General features: G+C 41.1%; 1 protein-coding gene across 4 annotated transcripts in view; it reads left to right on the top strand.

Moving 5' to 3' along the window:
- The window catches only part of FAM120A (family with sequence similarity 120 member A), a 115,500-nt gene extending 99,952 nt beyond the window's left edge, over positions 1-15,548 (top strand). For 2 of the 4 annotated variants that reach the window (XM_005307154.5, XM_024102956.3), the window contains 4 exons: positions 326-463; positions 1,969-2,110; positions 9,025-9,121; positions 13,656-15,548. In XM_005307154.5, coding sequence (XP_005307211.2) covers positions 326-463; positions 1,969-2,110; positions 9,025-9,121; positions 13,656-13,967 — 689 coding nt within the window. In that variant the 3' untranslated portion in view covers positions 13,968-15,548. The remainder of the gene's footprint in view (positions 1-325; positions 464-1,968; positions 2,111-9,024; positions 9,122-13,655) is intronic. The other 2 variants (XM_024102958.3, XM_065551171.1) reach the window with 1 other exon arrangement.
- The last annotated feature ends 5,955 nt before the right edge of the window (positions 15,549-21,503 follow it).

Below are 21,503 nucleotides of genomic sequence, written 5' to 3' on the forward strand. Positions count from 1 at the left end.
TTTCCTACCCAAATAAAGGGGTACACTTAGTGGCTAGGAAACACATAGGCCAAGATTGAAGTTACTCTGGATAGGACCCTCTAACTAGTGGTGAGTTGCTCCTGCATTTCATCAGCCTCTGATCTGTCTGGGCAGTGGGGCTCCCATGTGGCTCTAATCCCTCAGGCTGCTAAACCAGCAGCCTTTCTCCTGCCTTATGTGTTGAATGGCAGTAGTCACTGTGGCTCTAAAAGGAACATGACAGCAGCTTATCTTTCAGGGAATTCCCATATACCCAGCCCCCTCACAGCTTTTCCCCTGTCTTTCTTTACCCTGGGTCTAACAGGAGTCTGTGGCTTTGGAGGCCCTTATGGGGAAACAGTAGCAACAGGCGCTTACCGGGCCTTCCGGGTGGCAGCAGCAGCAGGACACTCCGGAGCCTTCTCTGGCAATGACAACAACAGGACTAGCAAGTTTCAGGGCGGTAATTATACCAAACCCCTTTTCTTAGAGCTTCTGGCAACAGCTTCTTTCACTTCACAGTCTGGTCTCAGGCTTTCCACTGGCTGCCAGTTTTCCTGTCTCCCTAACTGTCTCCAGCTATCACTCTTCTAGAACCTTCTCGGGTTGCTGTGAACTCACTCACTGACTGCTGTACTCTACCGGAATCTTTTCCCTAAGTCCCTGTGGCAAAGTGGTCTCGGTGCCAGTCTGCCTGTTACATTCTTGTTCCAATATAAAAATGCTTTAACATTTAAGTAGAAATTCTGTCTTGTGCTTCATAATGTTAGGATATGTTATAACAAGCTCAGCTTTGCTTGGGTATGTTAAAGATTTTCTACAATTGGAGAGCAAAAAGGCATCTTGAAAAAGTGACACCGTAGAAGTTCTTGTATTTGTGTTACTGTTAATCCATCCTTCATTGGTGCCTCATGTCAGTTTGGATTTCTGGCCTAAGTTAATATAAGTGTTTAGATTTCTTTGTCCATTGTTTTTCTCTTCTGTAAAAGGGGACACTGGAATTCATGGATTTCTAGTTACTTACTTGGGCTACAGGTTTCCCATATACCTAGCTGTATTCTCTAGTATCTATGCTTCTATTTAAAAAAACAAGCAAATATTTCTAACACTCTATTGCAAAAATAATCTTGCCAGTGTAAACAGTACACAATTAAAGCTGAAAGAATTGTATAGAGAAGTATGAACCATCTGCATTTAACCAGGGCTGTCATTTTTAAGCGTATTAACCTTTTAAAAACTAACTACATCTGCATAAATGCCATTTTTAACCCTTTCATTGCCGATGGTCTTACCAGTAACATCTAGCTCTAGTGTGCTCACCTGGATTTCTGGAAATACGTTATGCCCTGATCTAGCATTAACTTTTAAGGACACTAGACAGGTATAAAAATGCAAATTTTGAATGTCAGTGATACTGATATTCTCTGTTTTTTGGATACTAAGGTTTTGCTTATGTCATTAAAAAAGGAGGGTAAAAGTAGTGTTTACAATTAAGTCAACTCAAATGCTACTTCTATAACATAGTCCAATGTTAGTAATTTTTTAATGACCTTTCTTGTGTATCATGCTGATGAAAGTACAATAGTAAATCTAGGACAAGAGAATCTAAAAATAATTCCTTCTCAGTTACCTTCATGCTATCACCTTGTTTAAAAAAAATCCTTACATATTTTTCAAAATTTCCCTTCAGACTCTCAGTATCTAGCTAAACATTTTTTCGAATTACTGAAACTGAAGTAGTCACATACAAGTATTTATTTTTTAATTCATTTATTTTAATAAAGGACTTCTAGACTCCAATTTTAGCTATAATTTCTTTAAACAACCACATAATGAAAATTAGTTTCACAGTATCAGAAAAGGAAGCTCTTTGTGTAATGAAGATTGACAGAGCATATTTTTCCAATCACTAATAACTTTGATTTTATGATTGTAAAGAACAATTTTTGGTTTTGCGTTTATGTGCAGGAGTCCAACCTATTCCTTCTCAGGGAGGGAAACTTGAAATAGCTGGCACTGTCGTCGGCCACTGGGCTGGAAGCAGACGTGGACGTGGCGGGAGAGGGCCATTTCCTCTACAGGTGGTTTCTGTTGGAGGACCAGCAAGAGGGTAAGTGCAAAACCACAGAAACTGTTCTTAACATAATTCAGTGATTCGATACACTAGAGAATCCAGGATGGGGGAATGAAGTGACAGCAGAGGTTGCATAAAGTATTACGATTACATTTCTTTCTGACTTGCATGTGGAGTGGACTAGGTAACAGTAATGCCATTACTCAGGAGTTCAAGAGCACTTGTATGTTAATTTTAACATGTTTTTTCTCAGTAGGTCAGATAATGGTCCTGTACCAGGATATGACTCAGTAGTATTTCAGTTACAAGGTTCCCAGAGATTTATGATCATTATTTGTGTTATAGTAGCATTTAGCAAACTTAATTGGGATTTCAGCTCCATTGTGCTAGGCACTGCACAAATAATTTAAACCCCAAAAGTTAACAGGAAATTAATATATTTTGTGTCTATAATTATTTGCAATCAGGTGTAGTTTCAAAGGAGCAGAGTAAAATAGGTGTATTAATATCTCTTATATAGTAACCTCTTCCTCACTCTTCCCCACCATTTACAAAACAGTATCAAACACCTAGCATATAGGCCACATCTGGCCTCAATTGATGTGGTTGTGACCTGCATGACATTATTAGATCATGCAAAATCTAAACTTTTATTTTTTTTTAAAAAGTTTATAGCCCCTCAGGTTTTGAAGGTAGCCCCTCAAATGTGAAGTGAATGTAAATGCAGCCATGTCTTCCTGGGTCTGCGGGTAGCCAGAAACAATGAGTCTGGGAGGCATGATTTCCCCTCCCCCTGTTAATTTAGTTCAGATATAAACTATAAAGCTCAATGCTAACTCTTTAACGTCATCATTGACTATTTCATTGCTGATCATTTTATTGGCCAGAATAGGGAAGTGGGTAGAAGTGAAGCCCTTGAATAGGTAGAGAAAGAACTGGAAGTTGCTGCAGGGAGGGAAATGCAGAGAGGAAGACCAGAAGAAACACAGTGACAGGCAAAAGGGAGACAAACAGAAAAGAGGATGGGGAAGGAAGGAAAAAAATAAAGGGCAGAAATAATAGTACTAAAGGGAACAGATTTAGATATACATAAAGATATATTCTGCGCTGCTTCTTTGTACAAACAATCCTATGGGCTTCAGTGGGAGTTGAGCTTTGAAGTGAGGACAGTATGTAGATATAAATTTATTTCACAGTAAATGGGACTCCCTCCGACGCCTCTTCACATGGCTTCCCAATAACTCAGTTCAACACCAGGTATTGACACTTCAGGTATTTTTATGTGGCACATAGCAAAGCGATGCTGAGTTGACCAGACTCAAGCATAGAGGGTACCACACATCCAAAATTGCACAGAAAACTTCTTCCTTTATATACATTTACACATTACATTTACTATACACTGCATCAAGTTTTGAGATTGGCTGGGTTACTTTGTAGGAACTAATGTCTGTACACCATGCTCTGTCCACACCCTACTTACTTTTTACCTCATCTTCCATTCCAGGCTTATCTTGTCCATTGTAAATGATTCCTTGGGGGTTCCACCTTTTGTTGGCTAGTGGAGGTTTCTGTCTCTTAGTTTATTGACCCATTTACCTCTCTTAGTTATACTCCTGAGGGTATTCTGTGCCAAAAATTAAACATTTTTGTGCTAAAAAAAATTAAAAATTCTGCACACAATATTTTAAAATTCTGCAAATTTTATTTGTCAAATAAATGTGGAGGCTCCAGCATGGCATTGGGGAGTACAGGCCACTGGCTGCACAGAAGTAGGAGATGTCTCCCTTCCCCGGACACGGATTCAGCGATGAGACTGCACCCCCAACCCTTACATAGTGCAAGGACTGGGCCTGCCCCAGAAACACCTCAGAGCCCTGTCCCGCACTCCGTGCCAGGTGCGGGCAGTCAGGCTCAGCAAGGCAGGATCCCAGTGTGGGGGGATCCAGGTGTGAGTTGAGAAGGTTCTATGTGGGGCAATCTTGAGTGCAGGCAGCTCAATGGGGGTTCTGGATGTGGGCGGGATCTGGATGCACAGGGGCTTGGGGGGATCTGGATGCACAGTAATGGGACTCTGCATGGGGTTCCAAGTAAAGGTGGTTGGGGCTCAGTGGTGGGCTGGGGGAAGGGATAGAGCTTGGCAGGGAGGTCTTCGGTGTGGGGGGTCCACATGCTGGGGGAGTGGGGCTCAGTGAGGGGCGGATCTGGGTGCAGGTGGCCCATTGGGGTGGTCCAGGTGCATGGGTAGTGGGGCTTATTTGGGGGATGAGGCTTGGCGGAAGGGTCTGGGTATGAGGGGGTCTGGATGCACAGGGGTTGGACAGACGGGGGAGCAGCTCCCTGTACAGGGATCCCTCCCCCTGCAGCTGAAGAGTGATGGATGCAGGAAAGGGCAGGGGGTGGAGTTTGCAGAGATTCCTGCAGCTGAGGGAGACATCTGGGGGTGGATTTGACCCGGACATAAATTCTGTGCATGCGCAGTGGCGCAGAATTCCCCCAGGAGTATAGTTAGTACAGACATTCTGTTTCCAGCCTGCTGATCCATTTACCTCCCTAATCCTGTCTCATGTCAAGCCAGGCCTATAGTCCACTGCTTTTGCTTTTCTTCTTTATATAAGACTATACTTTCAGGGATCATTTCTATAGTTTGTTTTATTTGCATTATATTCCTGTTTTGTGCTTTTTTGTAAGTTTATTACTCAGCAACATATTAAGACAAGAGTAGTTGTAATTATTTAGACTATTATTAATACTAATATTAGTAATAAAAGTCTGAACCAGGGAATGCAAGCTTCCCTTTTATAGTATAGCTTATCAGGGTGTAATTTTACATTATAAGCTTGCTCTGCCTTTAAAACATCCTTTTGTAATTTTAACTTTGCTTTTATTTTAATTACATTATAAAAAACTGGTACAAAATATTTTTTTTTCATGTATTACCATAGGAATTTTAGATGTGGAACAGAACATAGTCCAATTAAAATAACATTCCCTGGGTCCATACCAGAAGTGGTCCATTTCAGCTGTTACACAATACTTGTTATTATCAGCATAGGCAGTTTTTACTTTACCAAAGTCTCAGCATTTCAATCGTAGTGTGCAATTTGGAGACTGTTCCCCCAGAGTGAACCCAGATACTGGCAACTTTGTCTGTAAGATCTTACACCTGCCTATGTAAGTGTCCCCCAGGTGCAAACAGCCCTGCACATTTGGGCTTTTCAGAGCTTGCATTGCCTTGCAGCAGTATTTGAGGAGGAAAAATATTGTGTGGGTTGAAATGCTTTTACATTTACCTTTATGGTATTGGACCCTTGTTAATTTTTTTACCCTGCACCTTCTAGTGTTATCTTTTCTGCATTAAATATATAACTTTTTTGTGGTGATAAGAAAGCAATTTTCTTGCTCCGTATCACATAAGGCTGCTTTTACTTTGTATATCATGTATTTTTTTTACATTACACACATTTTTAGAACACATTGACTTAATTTCATACTTAATATTTAAACCCTTTTAGTGCCATTTCCCTTACTGTTAGGTAGTGGCCCTTACAGTAAGGGATATCTTCTTAATTTACTCCAGATGTATGGATTTTGGGTTTATTTCAGTGTTGTCGCTGAGGTTACTTTACCTGTTCCAGACAAGTGTCATCCAAGTCACGGCACCACTATATGTTGGGATTTCATCTGAGACTTCTTTCCACTTGGCTTCCCAAGAACGCCATTTGACTCCAGATTTTGTCACTTAGGTATTTTTATTTGTCATGCAGGAAAGCAATACTGAGTTGATGAGACTCAAGTATACGGAGTAGGTATGCAGCGTACTACACATCCAAAGTTACACAAAAACATCTTCCTTTATATATATTTATACTTTACGTCGCATTTACTATACACTGCATCACATGTTTTGGGATTGGCTTGGTTACTTTGTAGGAACCAATCCCTGTACACCATCCTCTGATCACACACTGTTCATATACAATTTACTTTTCCCCTCATCTTACGTTCCAGGCTTATCTTGTCTATTGTAAATGGTTCCCTGTGTGTTTCCCCTTTTCTTGGCTAGTGCAGGTATTAATAGGCATTAATTAAAAGGGGAATCTGACCCTATCCGTAGAATGAGTTCAATATCCCGATGTAAGCTAAATATAGTACTTCTGATTACAACACTGTCTGTGGAAGAGTTCTGGTGATGTATATTGCCACAGTCAAGGGGGAGGGGATCCAAGAACAGAATATCCGTGCATATAATTATGATATGTAGTGGCCAGGGCATTACCATTAGTTCTTTGAAGGCACCCTCACATAGACAAGCAGATGCACAGTGGATAAGTGATTCACTTCACTCATTTGCATTGGAGAGGAGCCCTTCTATTTTCTGGGTACTAGAAGAAGCAAATGCACAATCACTAGCACCCAGACACCTATAATCAGGATGCTAAACTGGCATCCTTAATAGGGATCTCGCTGTGTCTGGGGGAGCAGTCAAATTGCTGCAAGGATATAATCATTTCCAGCAATACCTAGATGGAAAAGAGATGTAGAGACACACTCTGGTGGTAGCTTGCTAGAGGGAAGATGAACTAAAGATGCTATGTTTGGGTAGGCAGTTTATTTTGGGAGACTTGTTATCACCTCCAAAAGCTGAAATTCTTTGCAATGTCAGACCTGCTCTCCTGTAGCCAAATCATAATGGAAGCTCACCTCTCTGTATCTGGAGCTACTAAAAATGGATCATTCAGAGGGGGAAAAATGCCATTGACCGGAAAGTGGCAGTCCCCATAAAGGGCTGACAGGAAATACACACTTGTGTCAGAGTCCTCTCAAAACAGGTGTTTGAATGATTGAGGACTTCATCTGTGGACTTGATTTTCTACCAAACAGCAAAAGTTACTCTGCACTGAAAACTGAAGACAGGGACACCATTGTCCATGCTTTGTCACTTAATCCAGCTCACTTTCTCATCTCTTCTCTCTTAACAGAGGACAGATCACGTCCTGGCTTACCTTCATTGTTCTCTCTTGACTCCATGCAACTTAATTCTCAAATGGCTTCTCTACGCAATCCACTGATTTTCAGTCTTCTCCATACCGTTAAGTGTGACCAACACGCTTTCTTTAACTTTGATCCATCATTATCCAATGAGATGTGAAATCTGAATTGCAAAAACCTATTTTTCAACTATCTAGAGGGCAGTCACTTCATCCTAAATATAATTAGTAAATGGGATGGGTCTGTCTTGTTTTCTTTGTAAATTGATTGAAAAATGCATACCAGATTAAAATAAGAGTAGTCAGATGTGTAAAGTATTCATTTCCTCTTTTGGTTTCCTTCTAATTCCATTTTTTATTACTTATTGCATTGTGGGTGTGCATACGGAGACTGGGGTTGGCACTTGAAGTGAGCTAATCTAAATTAGACATAACACAGCAAAAATGACAACAAATTGTAGGAGTAGAATAAGTGGAAACATTGGACCGGAACTTGGCTCCTCCTTTGACTGCTTTGTCCCACTCTGGCACCACAAAGCAGCCTTAAAGCTAGCAAAATCAGCTACTTGGAGACTCCCCTGGCATAGGGGCATCCTCAGGTTGTGTAGAGCCAGCTATGCGGAAAAGGAGGCATGGATGGCGAGCTGCAGAAATCACCAGTTGCTGGAATGGCTCAGTGGGGGCTGGTGCAGCCAGCAGAGCATAGAACAGCCCTGACTGAGACTGCTCTAACCTCCTAGGGAGGTTGTGGAAGCTCCTTGGCCGGGGGTTTTCTAAAGGAGGCTGAAAAGCCATCTGTCTTAAATGGGTTAGACCCAACAAATGCTGCATCTTGGCAGGGGGTTAGACAAGATGACCCTTGTGGTCCCATCTAACCCTATAGTTCTTTGATTCTAAGTTGCTCCTATGGACCTGATCAGCCCCTGGCTGTCCTATTTCTCATTCCTGTTCTGGGCCAGGCCTAAGGCTCTGGCCCATTGGTTTTGATATATATACTTGGAGTAAAGTCAGGAGCAGCCTGTTGCTGTTAGATTCCAATACTGACAATGAAAGCTAATTTATAAGTGGAAGAAAAAAAGCTCCTAACATTGTGGGTAGAGTACATTAAGGTTTTTGTATGTAATTGCTTACTGTAAAGCATACATTTGGGGTGTACGTGGGTCTTCCACCCCTGGAACCTGGGTCCAAAATTTGTAATGAAGGGCAAATTAAAATCTGTGCGGATCTCATCTAATCCTCATTTAGATAACTTGAAACCCTACTATATGATTTGGTGTGACTGGAGCTCTGCTTAAGAGTGTCCCAAAGCTATAAATCATAATTAACAGAGTGTAGCAGAACTGTGTTGATAAGCTTGTACAGTGTCTGCCTGGACTAGGTGTGGTTCAAGCGACTCCGTCCCTTTCATAAGCACTTAAATCACTGACCAACTTTAATATTGCAGCAGCTTTGCATTGTTGAATTATATTTTTATGTGAATTCTCTTGAGTTACACATTGTGGGTGGAAAGTATTATTCAGTGGAAAGAATGGTCTTATTAATATAAATAAATAGTTCAGAATGGCTGTCTTTTGCCAGGCTTTTAGTATATATGCTAGCCACTGATGGAAAATTGGTATGTATTTTAAAGGAATTTTAAGGATAACTTGATGGGAATTTCCATAGAGTTTGAAAGTACTTCTCCATTGCTTGTTTTGAAGTGAAATTGTGAAATAGCCATTTTATTGCTAGGAAAACAAGATTTTAGAAGCAGCAGTCATAGACTTTACACTCTCACAAGTAATAAAATCTTAAAACACTGAATGATTAATCAGGTTGTTTCTTGGGATGGGGAGGGAGTGAAACTTTTCTATAATAATTAGATGGCATTAGCAAAAAAAACCCTTTTCTATTTAGTTTAAGGTATTTTTAAACAAAGTTTAAATGCATTTGTTGTTTGTTTTTCTTTAATACACATAGGCGTCCTAGAGGAGTTATTTCCACTCCAGTGATAAGAACATTTGGAAGAGGTGGAAGGTACTATGGGAGAGGTTATAAAAACCAGGGAGCAATTCAGGTAATAAAGTGGTGTGATTTACTTCCATAACTCTGGTTTACAGGCTAGTGTGGTCACAGGCTCCCTAGGCCAGCAGGAGTTGCTGACAGCTCTTGGGAGAAGGGCAGGATAGAGTGCTTCTTGTACAGTAACTCCTCACTTAAAGTCGTCCTGGTTAATGTTGTTATGTTGCTGATCAGTTAGGGAACATGCTCGTTTAAAGTTGTGCAATGCTCCCTTCTAACGTCTGTATGGCAGCCACCTGCTTTGTCCACTGCTTGCAGGAAGAACAGCTCCCGTTGCAGCTAGCTGGTGGGGGCTTGTAACCAGGGTGGACCGGCAGCCCCCCTGTCAGCTCCCCACTCCCCTAAGTTCCCTGTGCTGCAGCCGCCCAGCAGGCAGGCAATCAGCAGTTGAGCTGTCCCTCCCCCAACTGCCATGTGCTGCTCCTGCCCTCTGCCTTGGAGCTGCTCCCCGAGCCTCCTGCTTGCTGTGCAGGGGAGGGGAAAAGGGGGGGGCCTAATGTCAGGCTGTCCCCCTCCCCCCTGCTCTTGCATCCCACTTACCCCTTCTTCATATAGAGCAGGGAGGAGGTACGGATAGGGAGAGCTTGGGGCAGCAGCTGGCTGTCTCAACTTCCTGATCCACTTAAAAAGACAATGCACTTAAGAGTGGGTCAGCTTACTTAAAGGGGCAGTGTGCATCTCTCTCTCTCTCCCACACACAAGGTGTGTCTCTGTCTGCTATGCTTTCTCCCCCCCCCCCCCCCATTCCTGCTGCCTTGTAGAGTGTGAGAGGCTACATTAACAACAATGTGTTAACCCTTAAGGACTCAGCCCGAGTGCTAGTTCATTCCCTGGGAAATATCCCACCCTCTTCCATCCTCTAACTTCACCACCTCAACCAAGCTTCACAATCATCATAGCTGTGAACAGTATTAAATTGTTTGTTTAAAACTTATACTGTGTGTATATCTATATAATATTTAGATTTTTGTCTGGTGAAAAAAATTTCCCTGGAACCTAACCCCCCTCTATTTACATTAATTCTTATGGGGAAATTGGATTCGCTTAACATCGTTTCACTTAAAGTCACATTTTTCAGGAACATAACTGCAACTTTAAGCGAGGAGTTACTGTAGTTACCATGGTGTATATGCTGGTCACTGAAACAATGAGCTATATGGATAGCGATGACAGTTCTCCCAGTGTTGTCCATCTCATTCAGAAGCAAGCTTTAGTTATCTGATTAGAAGAGAAAAATGCACCCTGCTATGAAGAATATACCTAGGCCCCATGTGGACAATCCTGATCACCTGAAGGGGAGGGATATGGGACCTTAACTGAAATCAGTGAGCAAACACTAACGAGAAATATGAATTGAAACAAATTGGTATTTTACATTCCCCACGGCGAACTCCCCCAGTTTTTGTTCACTTTCATTCTGGTCCCCCCCCCCTTAAAAAAGAAAAAAAAAAATACAACAAACCAAAAGGTAATGCTAGGATTCTACCTCTAGAGTACTCACTGTAAATACTAATAGGGAATTATGGAACAGCCTCTGTCCCATGTGAGCACACAGTCCCATCTTTTGGTAATGGTACAAAGAGTCCATAAATCACAGCTTCTACCTTTTCCATGATTCTTTGAAATCATGTAACTGAAGCAAATTGGTGTTACACATATAATGCCAATTTGTTTCAGCTTCACATTTCCCCCTGTTTTGCTCAGTCTTTCTTTCCAGCTGCTCAGCACTTTTGCAAGTTAAATGAGTCCCAGGGGAGATGGATTAGTGGGCAGCTAGTAGACGAGGTGGACAAAAGTACATGATAAATATATCATGTGGCTCTGCGTTGTCACATGGATAGTAGCAGATAGGAGTTGGTGGGGTGGGGTGCTAACAGCTAGAGGAGTGCTCTCTTGTGAGAGATGAGGGAACTCTGAATTTCAAGTAAAACTCTTTTCAAGTTTTCTAGATATAAAAATGCAAGCTTGTTCTATTTATTTCTTTGTAGTTATTGCATCCTATTTTTCTTGTCAACGTTTGTGGAAATTGATCTAAATTTCAGTGTGTGTGTGACATCTGGTGTTAATTTCTGTATTTTTAAAGCTTTAATTCTCATTCCCAGCACCCCAATGTAAAGTATTCTGCTGGAATTCTGTACTGAATTTACAGGCCTGGAAACAGAGGGCCTCTGTTTACCGATAGAACCAATATAGTATGTGCACAGCAGTCCAAGTTTGCTAATGTCATAAGTCTCTTTCCCAGGGAATACCTTTGAGATTGAGAGGGTAGACCAGTCTCCATGGTATGTCAGTCTTTGGGTATCAAACAGCACTTAAAAGCAAGGAAAAGGATGTCGTAAGGAAATGAATATTGTAAATCTTCCACTGCAGATATAGGGCCAGATTTTGATACCCTTCCTTATAATTAATCATGTTTATTATGGTAGTGTGTAAGGGCCAACCAAGAATGGGGCCGCATTATGCTAAACACCACACAAATACTTCAGTAGGTGGTCCCCACCCCAAAGACTTTACAATCTAAGTAGACAAGACAGACACAAGGTGGGGAAAGAGGTAGATCACACAAGCAGAATGAACAATGTGATGGCTGCAAATGTCATGTTAGTTCCAGTTATTTTTTTGAGGGGTAGGTATAGTTAGGAGGGGTTCAGCTAAATGAAAAGAAAAAGAAAAAGGGGGATAGGAACAGGGCAGGGGAGCAGAGGGTAAGAGGGGCAGGTGGGCAGTGAAGCTAAGATGTGAAGGCTGAGAGAGGAGGGGGAAGGTTGGAGCAAACAGCCAGTCAGCACAAAGCAGAGCAAGTACCCACAATAAGTAGCATCTTGCCCCTCAAAGAGTTCCAGTGACTTAATTGAGACGACTTGTAAAGTAAGGTGCTACTCAGCAGGAGTGGAGGAGACAAGTTGCTGGTCTATAATGAATACATTCTTAAGATGTATAAAGAAATATATATTTTGTCACAGGATAACACCCTTAACTCTGACTCGAAATAAATGCTGTGCTTTCTTAGTAGTTTCAAAATATCAACACAGCAAAAAACAACCTAAATAGGACACCTAAAAAGAATATGTGACCATTGGTGACACAATATTGATCAGCCTCAAATGCAAGGCTACATAACGTACATAAGTTCACTTCGTATTGATATTATACACTTTCCTAGCAAACCACCTATGCAACACTAATATTAAGGGACAGCAATTTGAATATTTTACCAAATAAAAAAACAGCAATTCAGAAATACCTTAACTAATATTTCCCATAGTTAAAGTTAAGATTGTTGTTGTGAAATTGGGGGCTGTATAAGATTTACACCATGTCCTTAATGTATTCATTTACTTGCTTTTTTGCTTTAATCTACTCCTGTATCTGAGGACACTGGGGAGAACAGCTAGTGTGCTTTAGCAGGGTCCACATGGACATTTAGTGCCTGGCAAGCTAGTGCGGGGTAGATTTATGCTCCATTTTGCCACAAACTGGAGTGTGTTCATGTAGAAAAACCCTACGTGTTTTGTGTTTGTAATAATGTGAAAAGTTGTCATTTAGCAATCTAAATTTTAAAAAACCCCGAAGTTTTATTGTTGTGTGTTTTGGAATTGTATGGTTTATTATTGCAGCTAATGAAAAGTTAAATGTAGTTTTAGTTCTCAAGCCCTATAAGTCTACATTTTCAATATTAGCTTTATGGCTTTATTTCATCTGTAGTATGTTTTCTGAGTATTTATGTGCATTTTGTATATAAGTCACTTTCATGGGCTCTCTCTTACATATGCACAGTATATGGTATTACATGACACTACTCGTACCTTTGTTAAAAAATATTTTATATTGTATTTGAGAAGTAGTATGTGATCATATCATTAGACTACATTGCGTGCAAATGAGTTAACGTTGTGTGCTAAATCTTAATTTTGGCATTTCCTGACTCTTGTTTACTTAATTATACAGTCCAAACAGTGTAATTATTTCACCTGGTGCAAAGTGCAACTTCCCATGGGCATGTCAGAAAACTGGGCTGAGCTAAAAGGTGTTCACATTAATTTTCCTTTAAGGACTGAAATTCTTTGAATTATGGTAATCATAATTATGGTAGCCAGCTCTGACATTTTTAGCTCTTGGTCATAAAAAGCCAATTCTGTAACTGGTTAATTTAAAAAAAAAAAAAAAAAAAAAGTTGGTTTCTTTACTGCATAAGCCAGGGGAAGCCCAGATATATTGTCTCTGTTATTCCCCTAAGGTGAAATTGGCATTAGATGCTTTGTTTGACCTTGTGCAGCCCTTCCACAGTGAGGTAAATTTTCCATGTCTGTAGATTGAAATGTTCAGTCTTTAAATCCGTGCTACTCTGGGAATTTAGTATGGTATGCTAACTCTTGTTACAAAGTAGATTGTGTTTTGAATATTCCAAGTTAACCTGTAATAGTTCCGTCTGTGTCCTACAGCACACTATCGGAAGTGGTGTCACGATAATCAGTTACAAATGTACAATGGTAGCTTCTTTAATAATGTATTTTCTTCTTTTAAATTAGGGCAAACCTCCTTATGCTGCTTCAGCAGAAGAAGTGGCCAAAGAACTTAAGTCAAAATCAGAGGAATCTAAATCCTCAATTGTGTCTTCAGATGGATCCCTGGCTGAAAATGGAGTAGTGAATGAGGAGAAGCCAGCTTCCCAGATGAATGGGAATACAGGAGACGTCAGGGGTTCCAACCAGTCTGAAAGTGCCTTGAGTAATGACTCTAAAATGTGCAATACAAATCCTCACTTAAATGCACTAAATGCAGACAGTGTTTGCCATAAAGATGATACTCTTGAGGCTGCTGTCTTAAAAAAAGAAGAGTAAACTTATTTTTTATAGAGGGTGAAGGATGTTGGGAAGGGTCAGGATTAGGAATATCTGGAAAGAAAGAGAGCCTACAGTTACGTACATTTTTTCCTTTCCGTAAGAGAAAAATGAGGACTTTGGAAATTCGGATCCCTCTTTGATGTCAGAGATTTAAACAACACATTTTTAGTTTTAACCAGTTGTAGTCAAAATGCTACAATAAAACAAAAAAGAAAGAGAATGAAGAGCATTTGACTCCCGCACTTAAAATGAAGTATACATAAAGTTTAAACTGGTTATGACAAAAGCTTGTAGTTTTGTTTCTTGAAATATAAGGAAAACAAATTTTGGCAGTCTTTAAGTATATATAGCTTAAAATATAATTTTTAGTACTTGGCACCATATGTATGCCATTATATTTGATTTTGCATTACTGTGTCACAATAAAGCTTTCTTTAAGGCTTTGATTTCATGATTATGGGGGAAAAAAGGCACAACCACAGTTTTTCTTTCTTAAATTTCATCACTGTTGATGTGGTTCTTTTGTGTTAAAATGTGCAAACTATCGAAACTAAAAATTATAGAGTAATATTGCAGTTCTGCTGATTTTAAATATACATCATACATACTTTACAAGGAAGTTAAATGGAGATAAACTTGAAATCATAGAAGATACAAATGACCTTTCAAAATAAACACAATGTGTTCTGAAACTTTTTGTGACTAATACCATGCATCCGTGATCAATGAACTATGTGGTTTTGAATCAGACGTAGACCATTAGTACTACTATTTGAGCTAAACTTCTGCATGGTTCATGATTTTTAAAGTGTGTAGTTAATATTATGCATGTTATTGTCCTCTTCCATTCTTACAAGTACTGTGCCCATTTGCAAAACAAAAAGCTAATAATCAGTAATAGTCCTATAAAAGATGTTAACTATGTTTAGTCATTGACTGATCTTGCTCTAACCTTAAAATTTTGTGATTATTGACCTCTGTTGCATTTATTCTAAAACTTAAACAAAAAAATTATCTAGCCGTTTTTTGAATATCAACGTTACCCTGGTGTACTCATTGCTGTATGCATTATTGTTCTCTGTTGCTGTTTTATGCCTTCATATTAGCAAATATGAAATTCTGTGAAAAACAAAAAAAACAAAAAAAGCTTTGATCTTCAAAAAATACCCCCTTCTGTAGCAGGAAACAAATGGCTTGTTCTTGAGAACTTTCCCATCAAGAATTTAGTATAAGCAAATATACCTGTATCATTTTGATGTTTTTGTTAGTGTTTCCAAACTTAATGTACTTCAAAATCAGAATCATTTCTTTATATTCGTTTTCATATAATTCTCCTGATGCTCTTCATCACACATTAGTGATCAGAAATGAGGTGTAATTCCCCATTCCCTGCCCGCAAGAGCTAAGTAGGTATCTTAATGTAAGTTGAAGGGAGTTCTGCCCCAACTCATGGATTGTGCAAGAATGAACTACTGTTGGGTTTGATTGGTTGTAGATGGATTGTGGTGTGGTGTATTTGAAGGCTATTGAATGCAACTTACAATGCTTAATAAAAATCTTTATTCTTTTAGTATAAAATAATGTATGCCTTTTTTATTGTCATATAGACCTTTAATTAAACATATTGTGAATAAGTTTTCCTGTGCACAAATAAGCTGGTTGTTAGTGAATGACATGATCTCCTACTAGCAGGTAGAGACAGGAAGCAAAGCATTTTGTCATCATCCTTATGTAGGGGGATGTCGCCCTTGATGAGAACAATGCTCAGTCCTAGTCATTTTGTTGAACAATGCAGGTTTCATTACTTGGTTAGTAAGTTGCAAGTGTTCAACTTAACTGTTGAGGGCAGCTACAAAAATATAATTGGTCGGGGGGGGGGGGGAGGTATATTTTCTCTGAAATATGACATAAGTTAGTCACCAAGGCCTCCAATTCAAGACCCTGCTGGCAGAGAGAATTAAAAATGCAGTAAATAATTATTGTTGTGGTTACTTCAGAAACTACCGTATTTTTGTATTAGCAAAAATGGATGAAACATTGAAAAGCAGAATTTCAGAAGCTAAGGTGCTAGAATCTTCCCAAGGAGAAGCTTTTATTCTCAAAAGAAATGGTGCCCTTTGCCCTGTTCTGGTTCTCTGCAAATTGAACAAATAATGAAGGAAAATCAAATGCCATGTGGCTTATCTGGCAAACATAATCTCTTCTCTCAGCTCTCAGAATTGATTTGGGTTCCTTGCTCTTCAGGATGCCTCACTAGCTGTGTTTTTTGCCTTATGGAGAGGCTCACGATGAGCAGCAGCCACTGCCAATACAATGTTAGGGTGAAAGCAGTACCCTGGATATTCACCAAGTGCTCGTTAGGGCTTGCCTGCACAGGAAATGTTTCCAGTTACATGGTTTAGTTATACCACTATAATTCCCTGTGCAGGTACTCATATTCCAGAATGAGAGGTTCCTCTTGGTTTAGCTTAAACCCCTGGCCAGAGCAACATAAGCTAACCCAAAAAAGGCACCCTAATTCTGGAATAAGAACATCTACATGGGGTTACACCAGTATAACCATAAATTGACCCCTTAGCTTATACCACTATAACTTTCCAGCACAGACAAACCCTTAGTGGCTGCTGCTTCTCTCCAAAACAGATCTATTGTTTTATTGTCTTATATGAGCGCCTAGAGGCCCTGATAGAGCTTGATACACATTGTAGGTGACAGGCCCTGCCTTGAGGATTTCACAGTCTGAATAGACAACACTTATGCAGGTGAGATAAGGGAAGTATTCTCCCAGTTTTAGAGTTGACCATGCCCAGCTTACACACACAGAGGTGTTAAATCCTGTCTTAAAACTAAGGCTACGTCTACACTATGGACCTTGTAGCGGCACAGGTGTACTGCTGCAGCTGCACCGCTATAAAGTCTTCTGTATAGCTGCTCTATACCGGCGGGAGAGCTCTCTCCTGCCCAGCATAATTAAACCATCCCCAATGAGTGGCGGTAGCTATGTCGACAGGAGAGTGTCTCCCGCCAACGTAGCGCTGTGAGTGAAACTTACATCAGTCCGAGGTGTTTTGGTTTTTTTTATACCCCTGACTGACAAAAATTTTGCCAGCAGACGTGCTAGTGTAGACAAAGCCTTAGTAATGTTTTTAAAATGTGTTAATTAAAACACTTGGCTAACAGTTTCAAAGTCAGCCATTTTCCTAGTCTAGACAGGGTATAGATAAGACAGGATTGGCAACCTTTGGCACACAGCCCACCAGAGTAAGTCCCCTGGTGGGCCAGGCCGGTTTGTTTACCTGCTGTGTCTGCAGGTTCGGACGATCGCGGCTCCCATGCTGCTCCAGGCCAATGGAGGCTGCAGGAAGTGGTGGACAGCACATCCCTCGGCCCATGCCGCTTCCTGCAGCCCCCATTGGCCAGTGGGAGTCACAAACGGCCAAATCTGCAGACACAGCAGATAAACAAACCGGCCCGGCCCACCAAGGGGCTTATCCTGGTGAGCCACGTGCCAAAGGTTGCCGATCCCTGATATAAGACCTGGAACTGTATCATAGCCCTATTGTGCTGCATCTGTACCACAGCAAACAAATTCCCAGCAGCTCTGCTCAGAGCTCAAGTATTCAGGCTACTGACCATTGGATTTTATTGGCAATCCTCCCTTCACCGTTGTCCTGTCCCGTATTTCTGCTGGCAGTCCGTATACCCATTGTCCTGTCCCTCCTTATTTCTCCCTGCTGGCAGTCTGTGTGCAGACTAGTTGATGTTGCAATCAGAATACTGCACCCTGGGTAAAGGTATGGTATATTAGCCAAAAATATAGGCCACCCCTTGTCTCAGAGTGAAGGGGCTGAAGCCAGCTCCTTGCGATGTGTGGCCGTCGTTGGTGAGTAACCAGTCAAGTCCCAACAGCAGAAAAAAACCCAATGAGAATGTGTTCATGGACAGTGGTAGGACTTGTGTGGTGTGTGGTCAGGCTGGAGTTTTTCTTTCTTCTCCATGTGGAGTAGTGAGATTAGGAAGATCAAGACTGTCCCTGTCCAAAAGTAGGAATAGATGTTATTCTTTAATGTGTGTGTGTTCTGTCTATGTAATCCATCTTGTTTTTATGGGCAACTAAGACATCATTACCCCCCTTCAGAATGGGAGCCAAAGTGAGAGAGTGTCTTCCCTGCACAACAGTGTGATTTATACACAGAGATTTATACATAGAGATAACTGTCCTGAGTTAGCTCTCCCAATGCACAATCCTAGTGGAGACAAGGCATAGGTAGATTCTACCTTGAAAGAGCTGGTCGAGGTGAGCCCTGTAATTACTGCCTGGGGTTGACTTCAATGGCAAAGTTGAGGAAGAAACTACAGATGATACATTCGTGTAACTAACTCAATTTTTAAAACACACCTTTGATTTTATTTTTTCCGTAAAGTCAGAGCTCTAACGACTCTTAATTTTCAAGCAACTAACATGTAAAATGAGACAAGATGGGTGAGGTAATACCTGTTATTAGAACAACTGTGGGTGAAAGAGACAAGCTTTGGAGCTACAGAGAGGTCTTCTTCAGGTCACTTTGTCTTATTCACGGACAGAGATTGGTCCTAATGTCCTGGGATCACCATAGCTACAACAAGGCTACTGCTAGCATGTAAAATGTTTCTCTTGGAAGTGTTAAACTGCAGCAAGTGATGGAGCCTGCCTAGAAGAAGCAATAAAGCAACAGGGGTCCTTAAATGATCTGCCTGGAATGAACTTTGCCGCCTTAGCTGCCCCTCTGCCTTTTTGTTCTTTATTTGTAGAATTAGTTGCTAATCATTTTAACTGTGGTGTTAACTTCCTAATAATGATCTGTCCAGGTTCCAGTTAATGTATTGTTCTATCCAATGTTTCATGAGCCAGGTGGATAATTACTGACAATAGGGCAGATTTAGGGCCTTCAGTAAACTGTGTTGTGTACTGAAGGGCTCAGGCTTAAATGGGTGAATTTGAAGGGGTCACAAATTTGTGGAGAGCTGATTCTGGAAGGATAGTACTGATACCTACCACTTGTATATTATAGCAGTTTTCATCCATAGAGCTCATATATGAGGGTAAGCTTTATTATTTCCATTTTACAGATGGCAAAACTCAGGGACCGAGACTAAGTGACTTGATATGTGATGCAGCGAGTGAGTGGCAGAGCTGTGAGTAGTCTCTACCCCTCCTGACTCCCAGTCTAATGCACTAGGGTATTCAGGAAAATCCTGTCTTTTCTCCCACTGCTCACAGTTGTGTTTAAATGGCATCATTTGATTAGATTATGAAGATATTAGCTTGTCTCAACCTTAGCTATATTGTACAGAAAGCGTATAAAGAGTGGAAGAGGGGAGGGATCAGTAAGGAAATGTACCTAAGTGAAGTCAGAGAATGTAGAGATAGAGTGAGAAAGGCCAAAGGCCGTGTAGAGTTGGACCTAGCGAGGGGAATTAAAAGCAATAGTAAGAGGTTTTACAGCCACATAAATAGGAAGAAAGCAAAGAAAGAAGAAGTGGGACCGCTGAAGTCTATTGCCAGAGAGGAGATTAAAGACAATCTAGGCATGGCGCAATATCTTAATGAATATTTTGCATCGGTGTTTAATGAGGCCAATGAAGGTATTAGGGATACTAGCACCACTATAGAGGGGCATTCGGGATGGGGGATTACCGTATCCGAGGTGGAAACAAAACTTGAACGCCTTAATGGGGCTAAGTCGGGAGGACCGGACGATCTACATCCGAGAATATTGAAGGAATTGGCGCGGGAAATAGCAGGCCCGTTAGCGATAATATTTAATGAATCTGTAAACTCGGGGGTGGTCCCGTTAGACTGGAGAATAGCTAATGTGGTTCCTATTTTCAAGAAAGGGAAAAAAAGTGATCCGGGTAACTATAGGCCTGTTAGTCTAACATCTGTAGTGTGCAAGGTGTTAGAGAAAATTCTGAAAGAGAAACTAGTTGAGGACCTGGAGGGTAGTGGCAATTGCGATAAATTACAACATGGTTTTACGAAGGGCAGATCGTGCCAAACGAATCTGATCTCCTTCTTTGAGAAAGTAACGGATTTATTAGATAAGGGAAATGCGGTGGACCTAATATACCTGGATTTCAGTAAAGCGTTTGATACTGTACCCCATGAGGAATTATTGGTTAAACTGAAAAACATGGGGATCGATATGAAAATCCAGAAGTGGATAAGGAATTGGTTACTGGGGAGAATGCAGCGGGTTGTATTAAAGGGTGAACTGTCGGGTTGGAGGGAGGTTACTAGTGGAGTGCCTCAAGGTTCGGTTTTGGGACCCATTTTATTTAATCTATTTATAACTGACCTCGGAACCGATTGCAGGAGTGGGCTGATAAAATTTGCAGATGATACGAAGGTGGGAGGCGTTGTAAATTCGGAGGAGGACAGGGATATCCTGCAGGGAGACTTGAATGAGCTTGTGAATTGGAGTATCAGAAATAAGATGAAATTTAATAGTGAAAAGTGTAAGGTGATGCATTTGGGGATGACTAATAACAATTTTAGTTACAAGATGGGGACGCATTGGTTAGAAGTAACGGAAGAGGAGAAGGACCTAGGGGTTCTTGTAGACCGCAGGATGACTGAGTCGACAATGTGACGTGGCGGTGAAAAAAGCCAATGCTGTCTTGGGATGCATTAGGCGAGGTATATCTAGTAGGGATAAGGAGGTCCTGCTTCCGTTGTACAAGGCGCTGGTGAGACCTCATTTGGAGTACTGTGTGCAGTTCTGGTCTCCCATGTTTAAAAAAGATGAACTCAAACTGGAACGGGTGCAGAGAAGGGCCACTAGGATGATCAGAGGAATGGAAAAGCTGTCGTACGAAAGGAGACTAGAGGAGCTTGGGTTGTTTAGTCTGACAAAGCGAAGGCTGAGAGGGGATATGATTGCTATCTTTAAATATATTAGAGGGATTAATACAAGGGAGGGAGAAGAATTATTCCAGCTTAGTACTAACGTGGATACCAGAACGAATGGATACAAACTGGCCGTGGGGAAGTTCAGACTTGAAATTAGACGAAGGTTTCTGACCGTCAGAGGGGTGAAATATTGGAACGGCCTACCGAGGGAAACGGTGGGGGCGACGGACCTGTCTGGTTTTAAGATAAAGTTAGATAAGTTTATGGAGGGAATGGTTTAATGGTAAAACATAGTAGTCAAGGAAAGCCAAGCAATGGTGGGTAAATAGTATAATGGCTAACGGGGTCGGGCTGGAGAGTCTTGCCTATATGCTCGGGGTCTTACTGATCGCCACATTTGGGGTCGGGAAGGAATTTTCCTCCAGGGCAGATTGGCTGAGCCTCTGGAGGTTTTTCGCCTTCCTCCGCAGCATGGGGCAGGGATCTCTAGCAGGAGGGTCTCTGCCGATTGCAGTCACTAAAAACAGGATTGGGGACTTCAACAGCAGAGTCCAGGGAAGGGGTAGGGACGGTTTTATGGCCTGCAGCATGCAGGGGGTCAGACCAGATGATCATAATGGTCCCTTCTGACCTTTGAGTCT

The sequence above is a fragment of the Chrysemys picta genome, chromosome 7 (genome assembly GCF_011386835.1).
Source record: "Chrysemys picta bellii isolate R12L10 chromosome 7, ASM1138683v2, whole genome shotgun sequence".
Classification (NCBI taxonomy): Eukaryota; Metazoa; Chordata; order Testudines; family Emydidae; genus Chrysemys; species Chrysemys picta.